General features: G+C 43.5%; 1 protein-coding gene across 1 annotated transcript in view; it reads left to right on the top strand.

Annotated features, from left to right (window-relative positions):
- The first annotated feature begins 5,198 nt into the window (after positions 1–5,198).
- ITIH5 (inter-alpha-trypsin inhibitor heavy chain 5) overlaps positions 5,199–12,572 on the top strand; it is a 42,795-nt gene continuing 35,421 nt past the window's right edge. The window contains exons 1-3 of the mRNA XM_015865927.3: positions 5,199–5,476; positions 8,319–8,363; positions 11,913–12,076. Coding sequence (XP_015721413.2) covers positions 5,357–5,476; positions 8,319–8,363; positions 11,913–12,076 — 329 coding nt within the window. The 5' untranslated portion in view covers positions 5,199–5,356. The remainder of the gene's footprint in view (positions 5,477–8,318; positions 8,364–11,912; positions 12,077–12,572) is intronic.

The raw sequence follows: 12,572 nt of genomic DNA, 5'->3' as shown, positions 1-12,572 counted from the left end.
GAAAGGAAATTTGCCGACATCTAAGTAATCCCACTGGGAAAGATTGAATTACTATGTGGATCCAGGGACAGAAGAGCAGGCTATAATGTAGTTTGGTATAGTGTAGTTTAGCATAGTGTATAGCACAGCATCAATAGTACGGTATAATATAATATAATATAGTATAGTATAGTATAGCATTGTGTATTGTAGTCCATCTAGATTATTTTGTTACTTATTACTATGTTATGTCACATTTTGATGTTTCAGTAAATAATTTCTACAGCCTCAGTTTGCTGTTACACATCCTGTGTCCATCTTTTCAACAGATCAGTTCTCAGGTTAAGACCTAAAACTGCATTCAGAGATTCACAAGGAAACCAAGCAAAATTTCAGCCTTTCAGCCCACTGCCATTACATAATCCCTAAGCTCCAGTTCAGCTCTACGAGATGCAAATGTAGAGTCAGCAACATTGCTTCTCTTGAAGAGATAGTTTCTGGTCTCAGAAGTTGCTCATTAGGAAGTTCTGCACTCCTCAGGCCAAAACATCATGATCTGGGCAGTGCTCTCCTCTTCTACATTACTTCAGGTCATCTTCTATGCTGTGGGTTTTCATGGAGGTGAGGGGAACAGAAGTGCTTGAATCAAGAAGAGACATCCAGAAGATGAAGGTGAGTGGGAAGGATAGGATCAGGTTTTCTTGACGTGCAGTGTAATGATAGATGGGACGGCCTTGTTGTACATCTTTGTATTCCTTTGTAGTCCATGGAAAAAATCTGATTTTCCTGACCATGTTGTGTCTGACCACAAAATGGGATAAGCACTGTCCATGCTGGGTCTAATTCATGCCATACAATATCGAGTCCAGTCGAGAGTTCAGATGGGAACACCAGCTCTGGAGAAGTCAGCAAATCATCATAAGATTCCTACCCTATGGAATAAGGTGTTCTGCATTTATGTCCCTAACAGGCTTTCTGAGCAGAGGAGATCCTCAGCACACAGATCCTATGCATAGTGCTTCAGAGGAAGGTTGGCTTATTGCTGAGTGATACATAAAACATCCAGCTTGGGTTTAAAATCAAATAGTCGAGGGCTTAAGGAACTAACCATAGAGCTTGAGCCCAGTGTTAACTCAGCCTCTTAAGCAGTTTTTGCTCAGTGCTGGGTGTTTATACGATACTTAAGTGGTATTTAAGATATGTACCTTAAAGACAGCTTAGGAACGCCTCCATGATTGCAGTCAGAGCCTATGTGACAGTGGTGGGGCCCGTCAAGGACTGAAGGAAAAGCAGTATCTGGGACCCCAACCTGGAAGCTAATTACCAATGCACTGAAGAGACGGAGTCCTATGGAACAGACTTTTATTAATATATTAATTTTCTGAAGCTTTATTTCATTCCTCTCATTACCACTAAATGGGCTTAATTATTATTATTATTATTTTTTTTTTTTTTAGGTAAAAATAACAACTCCGGAAAACAGTGTGACCACTAGATGGCATGAAGTGCTCAAATATGCTGCCCCAAAAAGTTCAAAAGCTGAGATTTCTAAAGGCAAAAGACCAATATGTATATGTATATATATATATATACATATATATATATATGTATGTGGAAGAAATAAGTGCTGAGGATGCTCAGCTCAGAGCAATCCCTGAGCCCTACCATTTACTCTTGGAATAGGTGGACTTCCTCAGCATTTAATGGGGAGAACAGGATCTCAGGCAGAGAACTGGGCTGCTTGGTGGCCAGCCCTCTCCATGGCCAAAAATCCTCTGGAAATAAGTTATCATGCACTGTCCCCATTGAAGCATTTGGAGCCTCCACTGTTCAGTCTGTTCCTCAGAATAATTAAAATGTGTTATCCTGGCTTGCCACTGGGAAGGGATACTGACAATTGATGTCTTTTTGGAGATAGTCAGTTTCCCCTTCCCTAACTGAATTTAATGTCCAGTGGCCCAGCTAAGTACAGTGTACCTGCAAGGCAACACACGCACATGGGGTGCTGCTGATATGCATCTCCCCGAACACCAGCTGTTCTGGGAAACGATACTACAGACATGTACAATGGATTCTCCTCTTGCTTCAGATTTTTCTCTTTGCATTCTTATTCAAAACCACCCAGCAAGCTGCTTTTCTACCCAGATGACCTTTTCAAAGGGTGTTTCACTCTGGACAGACTCAGATTTCCCTTCTGAGGCCCTTTAGCAGACACTATGGCATCTTTAAAATTTTCATCCCAGATCAGAGTAATACCAGATTTTGAAGTTCTAAATTCTTATCTGGGCTATAGTGCACACAGAGCTAATGGCAATGAGAAAACAGCAGCCACTGTGTCACCAGAAAAGTCCTGCCTGGAACACAGGCACCTCCCTGATGGGAAGAGAAGTTGGGACCACCAGGTTCCATGTAGTTCATGTAGTTTCATGTAGTTTTAGTTCCATGATTATACACTTCTAGTTGGGCATTTAATGTGTGAAGTGGTTATCTGGTGTCTCATTCTTCTTCCTGGAAAAACAGAAGACTAGAAACCTTTAATCTGTGAATTTGTGTATTATAGTACAGAGCTAGTGATCAAATGTGCCTCTAATCTGGTTCCCTCAGCTTCAGTCTGCAGCCTGGATTACCCCTGCTCATGAACTAAAAGGCCCCATGTTTCCTTTAACTTCAGTGACTTCTTACAGGGTTTATTTAACTAATGTAATGGTGACAACGAGGAAGACTAGCCCTGTCTATGAGCACTGTGTGGGAAAATGGGGATGCAGACACGTGAAGGCAGACCAACATTAAGGTTTATGTGTTTGTATGTCAACACAGAGAGATTCCTTAACATAACGTGATCCATCACAGGTGAACTGTGCACTGAAGCTCACCTGCCAGCTCGTGTCTTTCCCCCGTCTCTGAATGTGCTGTCTGGAGGTATGCCAGGCAATTTAATTTGGTGAGCTCCCACTCAAAGAACAGCTGCTCATTTTGCTAAGCTGGCAAAAATCAGCATCAAATATGTCTAATGCAAACAGGCACACATGAATAATTGCTCATCTCCATCTCCAACAGTATCCCTGGAACAGCGGCTTTCATGTTCCCCCTCAAAATCAGGAGATCGTATTCCAGAAGCGGAAGATGGGATAATGTAAGCAATTAGGATCTCAGGCTTAATATTCACATGCAAACCTAACAGTATCTGGACCATGATTAATAAAACACAGCTTGGTCTTATTAAGCTACGTGCTGCGTCCTTATGTTCACTTACTGGGAGCCTGAGAGGAACTGTCTGCTTCTAAACAGTTTGGGAAGGGCTATGTTTTTCCCAGTTCATTCTCTCGTGGTTACCCCATCCCTGTTCTGAACTTTTTCCTTTCATCAGACATGCCCAGTATAAGCTACTGACATGCAACAGTTCCTCACCTGTGCAATGGGAGAAGCAGAGCAAGGGCTAGAAACAAGCTGAAATATGTTCTGGAGAGCTGCAAGTTCAGCCATGGATCTTGGTCCATGACACTTGGAGAGGGGAGGCTCAGGAACATCCCTAATGCTATCTGTGAGGGTACAGGATGTGCTAGTGCCCAACCATTCCTTTTGAGTATGATTCTTTCCTAATATCCAACCTGAACTTCCCCTGGCACAACTTGAGGCCATTTTCTCTCATCCTATTACTGTTATGTGGGAGGTGAAGCTGACTCCTGCCTTGTTTCTACCTCCTTTGAGGGAGATGTAGACAGCAATACAGTCTCCTCTGGGCCTTCTCTTCTCCAGACTGAACATTCCCAGTTCCCTCAGCCACTCTGGACAAGATCTGTGCTTCAGACCCTTCACAGCTTCATTGTCCTTCTCTGGACACATCCTAGGGCTTCAATGTCTCTGCTGTTGTGAGAGGCACAGAACTAAGCAGAGTACTGAGGCATGGCCTCACCAAAGAAAGGTGCCAAGCTTGTGGTACTAAGCCACCCACTGGACATTCACCACATTGGACTGGAGCTAAAGCAAAATGACCTCAGTCTCTGATGGCCTAGAGCTGGAAAGTGAGAACACAATGGTTTGAATCTTGAAAGAACTGCAGTGTGAAAGGAAAGAGAAGAAAATTGGGACTGCTGGAGCTGAGAAACTACCAACAAGACAATGAGAGAGAGGGATGAAAGCACAGCTTCAGGGCACGATGGTGCCAAGATAAGGTGCCAGGCCAACACCATGATGACAGCTTTCCTAGGCCGCCCGCAGCCTGGTGGGGAGGCAGCAGGAGAGGTGCCAAAGTGAGGGTGCGGAGAGAGCCCTGCCCTGTGCTGAGAAACCAGGCCCTGGGGCTGCTTTCACCAATGAACCAGAGATCTTGGCACCAAGAAGAAGGAGGAAGTGTTGATGCTGCCACAGGCTTGCATGAGGTGGGGCTCAGCCCATCTCATGGCTGCCCTCATGGTGTGCTTCTCCTGTACCTCCCTCCACCCCACTGCCTCTTTGGTAGAGGCTGGAGGGGAAGAGGGAAACATAAAAATCCCTTCAGAGAGGCTGAAAATGTACAGTTGTACCCATCCTGGGCAAACCTTCAAGTATGTGCTTGGATCACGCTCCCAAAAGGGTGGGCAGAAGAATGCTTTTATATACAAACTGTGGCATAAGTCATTCAGGGCTGCCCAACATAATGGTGAATAGCATAAGGAGACACACAGAGGCTCTTTCAGCTGCCACCAGAGCTAAGCACCAGCACCTCACAGTGTGTCCTGTGGCAGCAGCCATCTTGGGTCCTGCCCCAGCAAAAGAAATTGCACTTCACAGAGGGCTACCACAGGATTGAGGCACTGCTGACACTGAAATCATAGCATCATTAAGGTTGGAAAAAGGCTTCTAAGATCATCTAGTCCAACTATCAACCCATTCCCACCATGTACCTCAGTGCCATATTCCCCACCACTTCCCTGGGCAGCCTGTTCCTATGCCTTACCAAGTCCTCCAATCCTGTGTCCAAGCCACCCATCCCTGTCTCTCCTTCCAGCATTCCCTTGGCATCTTCCCCCTTTCGACTCCAGGCTGCTTGCGAGGACCTCGTCGACTGTCTCCTTGCTTGGGGTGACATGAGGACATATGGCAGCACCTCAGGGACCCCCAGCTCTGATCCCCTCTGTCTGCCCACAGGAGTTGAGATGGGGGCTGTGGGCAGCACATGAGGATTGTGCCTGTAATCCCAGACTGAGGGGAAGTGACTGCAGGATAGAAAACCCTGGCAGCCAGAAAAGCCCTGAGTGGAAAAGGGGCCGGTCCCAAGCTGGGAAGGAGGAGAAGAGGGTGGACCGTCTCGCCTCCTGTCAGCCTGCTCACAGCCTGTCCGCAGTACAAGCAGCAGTGGAGGCAGCAGGGCTTTCCTCCTACCTGCTGTCCCTCCACCATGATCCTTTGGCTATGGCTCTGCTGCTGCTTCCCTGCTGCCATGGGGCAGCCCGACTCGGAGCTGATGGCAAGGTACCTGGAGGAGAAGCTGATGGCAGACTACAGCGTTGTGGAGCAAGTAGGTGTTAAGACAGTTGTTATTTGGGGACATCTGGTGGCTTGTGCCCTGTTAATTGGCATGGATTAATTGAAAGTAGCCAGCTGGAGAGCTCTCGGATTGGTGCGTGTCAAGCACTGTCAGGTGAACAAACTGCCTGGATGGCCCTTGTGGTGATAGAGAACTGACAGCAAGAAAAATGCACTGAATCTGTCACTCGTTTGCAGTCCCTTTCTTCAGTGTTTAGCATTAACATGCGCAGCAGGCTGCTAAAAGTGAATTTCTTGCACCTATCTGTGCAGCATGCCTCTCTGCTGTCCCTATGACTGAGAGCACAGGTGGTTCTTTCAGGTAAAGCCCCAGCACCCTCCTGTGCTGCCAAGGGATGTGGTCTTACTGCCTCTGGAGAGCTGGCATCCTGATAGCTGTGTTAAACAACGTGTGCTGCAGGGACAAGAGAGTTAATGCAGTCCTCTGGCCTTGCGCCAGTCTGAGTAATTCAGAGTATTTCAGGCTCGGAGGAAGGTTTTTCTGCCCTGTCCTCTGGTCTCAGTTTTACCACACTTGATTTTTAACTGAAGCTGGATGAAATGAACTTCCATGTATTTCAGCTCATAAAATGCCTTTTGAACAAGGGGTGGGGGGAGGGAATAAATACATTCAGCAAGTGAGGACTGTTGCAGATTTACAGATTTTCTGCAGAAATGGGCCTGAAAGGGCAACTTTTTGCAAGTTAGGAATAGCATTGCAGTGGTAGCTTGGAGGCTGTGGTTTAAAAGACTGGATGTTAAATCTGTGCTCACATCCTTCATGTCTATGCTGGTTATTCAGGGTGACTTTGCTTAAGTTACCTAAATAGGCAGTTACCTAAATTTGATGAGATCTGAGAGGCTCTGTAGTATATAAGACCTTTGGATGTGATGCAGGATCTATGGATCCTGCTGGACACCAAGGAGGATACTCTAGAGTGCCACAGACAACACTAGATACCTGTATTTGGCATCTTGGTTGAATGGTATCTGGGAAAACTCATTCATCTGCTTACAGGGAGAACTGTTGGGAAGCTAGGGCAGATGACAAGGTTGTTGTTTATTGCCACTGCGCTAGAGGCAGTTCAGGTCAGTTGTTCAGTGATTGTTAGGTTGCTACTGCTCAGCTTATTCTCTGTATGCCATGCTAAGGTGTCAGCAGCAATGGAGTCAGTACTAGCAGTTGTTGGGCTTTAATTAGAGTGCTTTAGAAGGCTTTAAAGATAAAGATTGGTGGAAAGCTGGGAATTGTTCCATTAGATGATGTTAGTGAAGTAGGATGTTTTAAAAATACTTCAGTGGACTGATTGATGTCATAAACCCTGCAGCAGTGCTTTGGCAGTAGTCATAAAGACCTAACAAGCAGAACGTAGCTACTGACCAGTATCTACCACTTATTCTCAAGACTTCAGAAGCTGTCTTTCTGAGAGAATCACATCATCCTCTCCTCTCCTCTCCTCTCCTCTCCTCTCCTCTCCTCTCCTCTCCTCTCCTCTCCTCTCCTCTCCTCTCCTCTCCTCTCCTCTCCTCTCCTCTCCTCTCCTCTCCTCTCCTCTCCTCTCCTCTCCTCTCCTCTCCTCTCCTCTCCTCTCCTCTCCTCTCCTCTCCTCTCCTCTCTTCTCTTTTCAGAATTTCCTGGGGGAAATGCTTTTCCTAGGTTCTAATTTTACAAGATGTTGGCTAAAAGAAAGAGGAAAATAAGATTCTAACAGAGAAGACCGTTTAAATTCTCCACTGGGCTTTTCTGAGCTTTGCAATGCATGAATAAAGAGAAAAAATTATACATTTGGCAAGGAGTGACTTTGTTTTCAGTGTAAACCAAGAGAAAGGGCAAATCAGGTAAAAAAATTATCATTGCATTCCTCTATTCTCTAGAGTTTCACCAACGTTTTAAAAAGTCACTTGGCTTCCCTTCTTGTTCCTCACTGACAGGAGACTTCTACTCTGTTTTGAGGAGGAATTGGATTTGGACATGTTGTTAAGCCAAGACTTATGTAAGAAAAAAGTCAAGAGTAGTTGTTGTGAAGGGTGATAAGCTGAGTATGACTGCCTTGTGATAGGTGAAATACTCTGTTTAATAGTAAAATTCCCAAGTAAGGATGAGGAATGGCTTTGACTTTTAACTGACAATTTAGATGGGCTCAAAATGATATTTGATAAGCAAATGAAACTAGTGCAGGCCTCAGTTTGCCCTGCTCTGTTCTGATTAATTACTAGGCCTCCTGAGATCCTAAAGCAGAAAGGACTGAAGTAAGGATGCCCAACATTGGGTTTACAGCCATATCTTACCTATGAAGTCATTTCATTTGATCTATGGTTAACTTTCAGCCTTCCCCTCCTAACAGAGATTAGGAGATGTGGGTTGGGAAAATTCTAATAAAATCACTGCATTTGTAATGTCCAACATAAAAACAGATGGACATTATTTTCTCAGGAAACCATTTAGTAGAGCTCATCACGCACTGCATACCATGCAACTAAAAAGCAGTATAGAGCCTTTGTGTACTTCCTTAGGAAGCTGTCAGATAATATGCTTGAGGATGAAGACACAGCACAGACAGCTATGGCTGATATCCTTGAATTCAAAGATTCTCTGGACAGGTAGCATTTGCAGAACACACAGTACCTTCTCACTCATGAGAGCTGCATTCCACAACTGAGCTTTGACAAATGGGTATGCTAATAGAGAAGAGATTTAGGTTTCAGTTTCAACCAGAGGAATATTTGAACCTGGCCATGGGTGATCAGTCACACAAGCTCACGTCTGGATTTAAACAAATGACAAGTTTTCTGAAAGTTGACTAGGCTCTATTAACTCCTTTAATTCTTTGCAGGTTGCACGTCGAGTCCCAAGACAGACCAGATTTTTACAGAGGCTGGTATGTATCACCCTGTTTTTTATTTCATGAGTATTACATTTGCTCTGTGTGTCTATATGTATGTGCAGCCTTGTGCCCAATAGTAAATTTTATCAGTCAGTGTTAGAAGAGTGTGATTCTAGGGAAAAAATCTGGCTATGTTGCTGCACTGAGATTTGCATGACTTAGATAAAAACACAGCTAAAGCCAGTGAAATTGCTATTCACGGCCATTCATTTTCCTGGTTTCTTTTCTCAGCTAAGAACTGGAAGAACTCATTTCACACACTGAACAGTCATCAGTAGCTTCTGGCTCCTTTGATCTTTGACACATTAGAATCAGCTCCCAAAGGGAGAGCAATCCTCAATCTTATTACTAGTTTACAACTTCTAATCTGACATGCGGTCAATATATTTTGATAAAAGCAACAGATAGTGGCAAAAACATGGAGTGAATTTCATTTATCTTCAGCTCTTTTCTGTCCTTCCAAAGATCTGTTATAAACAAACACAAAATAATACGTCTGGCAGAAAATTTTTGGCTCCCACTTCAGCATAATAACTGGGACATCTTCAAAAAGCCTCCAGCCAACCTTTATTGTAGCAAAGTGCTAATCCACTGCCTTGGCACTCCCTAGATTTATTTTTAATAGGAATAATAAATCACAGCAACAATAATATTAAACAAATGGTTTGTTTTGTTTTGTTTTCCCTTTGTGCTGTCTCTCTTCTTCTGAAGACCTTAATAAAAAGTGGGGAAAACAAGCAAGCATTTGTGCAGCTGTAAGTCAGAGAATCAAGCACTGACGGATTGTGTAAGGGCTCCAGGGAACGTGCAAGAATTGCAGACTGGAACTTGGGCTGCCCGCCAAGCCCAACCTAACAACCTGTTTGGAAACCGCCTCTGCCCCCAGCATTTATATTTTCTATATACAAGAAATGGCAGATCCCTTCCAGGGCCCTAAAGCTCTTTCATCCTCAGTTGTATACGAAACCCTTGCACAGTGTTTGCTTTCTCCAGCAGCAACATCTACTCACCACAAGGAGGAAGAAGTGCTGAATGTATTCTTTTCCATTTGTTTTTGCCATTTGTCTGTGGAGATATTAGAACTGGAGCTTCTTTCAAGGGATGCAGAGATTTAACAGAAATCAGTTGAAACTAGTAGATGATAGCGTTGGTAAAATAAATCTAAAGGATGTGGTTCTTCACATAAAACAGAATCAAAGAATCGTTCAGGTTGGAAAACATTCCTAACATCATCCAGTCCAACCATCTACTTGCCACCAGTATTGCCTATTAAACCACATCCTTAAGAACCACATCTTCACATTTCTTGAACACCTCTAGGAATGGTGTTCATAAAACACCACATTGGGTGTAGGAATTCCTTCAGCCACTGATTAAAGAATACTGAAAGTTCTTGAGTTTTATCAGGTTGGCCTGATCTTAACACTCGTCTCTGGGCATGTACTATTGATCCCTGCCAGTGACAGGCTATGTTCTTGTCTTGACAAGACAAGATCTGCCACTGTAAAACCTGTGTGCATCCCAGCTATTTGCTGTTGAGCTGTCAGCCTGGTTTGTGACCACAGATTGTGATGAAATGCAGAAAATGGGAGTGAATACAACACATTTGGATCTAAGGAATTTGATGCATTTTCAGGTTCTCTCTCACTTCTGCAATGAAATCCTCTTTAACACTTGATAGGCCACAGGCAATAGGTGGTACAAAAGAGTGATGGAACACTATCCCATTAGATCTGAAATTGTGCCTGCAACATCACTCCAGATCAAAACTCCCCATCCTCTCCACTTTCAGCAGAATAAAACTGAAAATCCATGTCTATGTGTGAGGGAAAGTCCTAACAACATGCTGTCTCATATTTTGGGAATATTATCCTAGGCACCACTGACTGACTAAAAACCACTTGTGGCCTAAGGGTGGATATCTACATTAAATAGATGTTTTCTAGTCTAGATCCGTCTCATTGAGCTGTCTGCAATTAGTGAACCAGCTCACACAAAAAATGATAGTTTTTGCTATTGTGCTCCATGGGAACTGAACCTGTGCTGAAGAGGATGTACCTCTTCATCTAGTGAAGATGTGCCAAGCTGTAGCCCAATACGTACTATGTATGACAGAACAAGTCAGACATTTTCCAGCTGATAAAGATTTCCCTCATAATTAGGTCCATTTGAGACATGTCCAAGCCTTGAAAGTGTAGGCAGATGAGGTTTTATTTCCAAGACTGTTGCTAGTTTTGTCTTTGTTTCTAGAGCATTCTCATCCTTTCTTTTGCCTGGAAGTCACTAGCCCAGCAGCTTTGTTAGTTGGATGCTCACTTATTGCTATTCTGATACCATCAGCTATGGCAGAATATTTTCTGTTTCGTACTTACTCATACAACAATTGATCCCTTTATTAAGCCATTTGGGAAGACTGTTTTTATTGGGAAAAAAAGGCTGGTAGCGCAGCTGAAGAGCATGTTTGTGTCTTCACAAATCTCAGGGGGCTGTGATTTTTTACTAGCCTCAGCAGGAATAAATTCTTGATGTACTTGGTCTAACAAAATTACTCTTTATTTGCAATGTCTTTTACTGTTTAGCTCCCTTCTGCTTTTGAAGTTTCAGACTTCAATGGTTTAAGGCAGCAGACAGATTCTTTTTTAACGGGCTACGTATAGTTAAATACACTGAAGTCTTCTAGGATGAAAACTGTTGAGTTCCATGGAGATGCTGCTGTCAGAAATCATCTTAGACAGAAGAAATGCTCCAACCCAGGACACATTCCCATGCAGCAGAAATTGGCTTTCAGCATCCATTGCTACATCATGTGTCATTCTCTGAAGTCTCTGCTGCTTCTCTGCTGGAAGGAATCCAACATGGACTAAAAGGCTTAAAATACTTTGTTCAAGATGTCACCGTGACAGTGTTTCTTATTAAATCTCTTCCATCCATTGGCTGAGACCTCCAGCATTGATTCTCAGCAGAGGCGGACTCAACCCACTCTACTGACAGCAGTTTTTCTGTTTACAAAACTTACGGATCTGACTGTATCAGTTTTAAGATGCTGCTCCATGCACAGTGATCTCAGTCTTTCAAGAGGTCTTACATCTGCTCTTGTGACATCAGTTCTGGACCGTTTGGGGAGATATTTTGGGCTTCTCTTCCAGGCCAGAAAGGACTAATCCTCACTGTCTCAAATAGTCAGAGTTAAAGGGTGCGACTTAGGATACAGATGGATTTTATCAGTGTATTTCACAACATAGATACTGGCAAAATCAGAGCTCTTGTGCTGCCCAGACCTCTCCTGAGAACTGGAGAATGACTGTGGTTTTTGACCACGTGTATGAACAAAGGTGCTGCCATGTCTTTAGTTTAAATTTTGCTTCTCACCTGATATTTTGGAGGCAATCTTCACCTTGTTTGCTGTCTGTTTCTCACAGGGAGTCAAATACTCATTGTAAAAGGGTTCATTCTTTGAGAATATTAAATATTAAACCTGGTGTAAAATTGAAGGGGAGAGTTCCCTAGCTGTCACTGTTAATGGGTAACCTTTGATATCTACAGGAAACTAGGCCTCGGATGTCTGAATTCTCTGTGAAATCCACAATCATTTCTCGCTATGCTTTCACCACGGTATCCTGCACAATGGTAAACAGTGGATCTGAGGCACGAGAAGCAGTGTTTGAGATGCAGATCCCAGCTGCAGCTTTCATCTCCAACTTTACCATGTAAGTAAGTAGTTCTGACAGCTAGGTGAACAATGTTTTTTCCATCTCACAGACTGGTCTCTGAGATTTTAAGAACTGGCTAGATGCAGTTGGACTGTATCAATGCTTTTTTTGCATTTATAATAGTTTCATTTGGAAAACACATGCATGGTACACTTCATCCAAGACTTATCATGGCCTCACAGAACAGAACAAATGCTTGGAGGACAGGATACTAAGATTCAAGCTCTCACTGTACGTGTGGAAGAGCATTCTTCTATTTCCCATCTGAGTGCACTTTAGTAACTTCCTTCTCCTCTTTCTCAGATTTGGACCAGAACAACTTTTCTGACCTTCAGAAACCTTTCCAATTAAGATTTAAACAACACTAGCACAGCATATTTATGTCTCTTAACTCTGACTGTGGTGCCTCAGAAGCTACTTATTTTTTCACATTCTTCACAGTCTCAATGGAGGACAAGAGTCAGATCAAAACAGAAGATGGGCTGACCTGTTG

This window comes from Coturnix japonica, chromosome 1 (genome assembly GCF_054131305.1).
Source record: "Coturnix japonica strain WE chromosome 1, WE-NBRP24, whole genome shotgun sequence".
Taxonomy (NCBI): domain Eukaryota; kingdom Metazoa; phylum Chordata; class Aves; order Galliformes; family Phasianidae; genus Coturnix; species Coturnix japonica.
The sequence above is the reverse complement of the archived record's forward strand: the minus strand, read 5'-3'. Positions and strand labels throughout refer to the sequence as shown.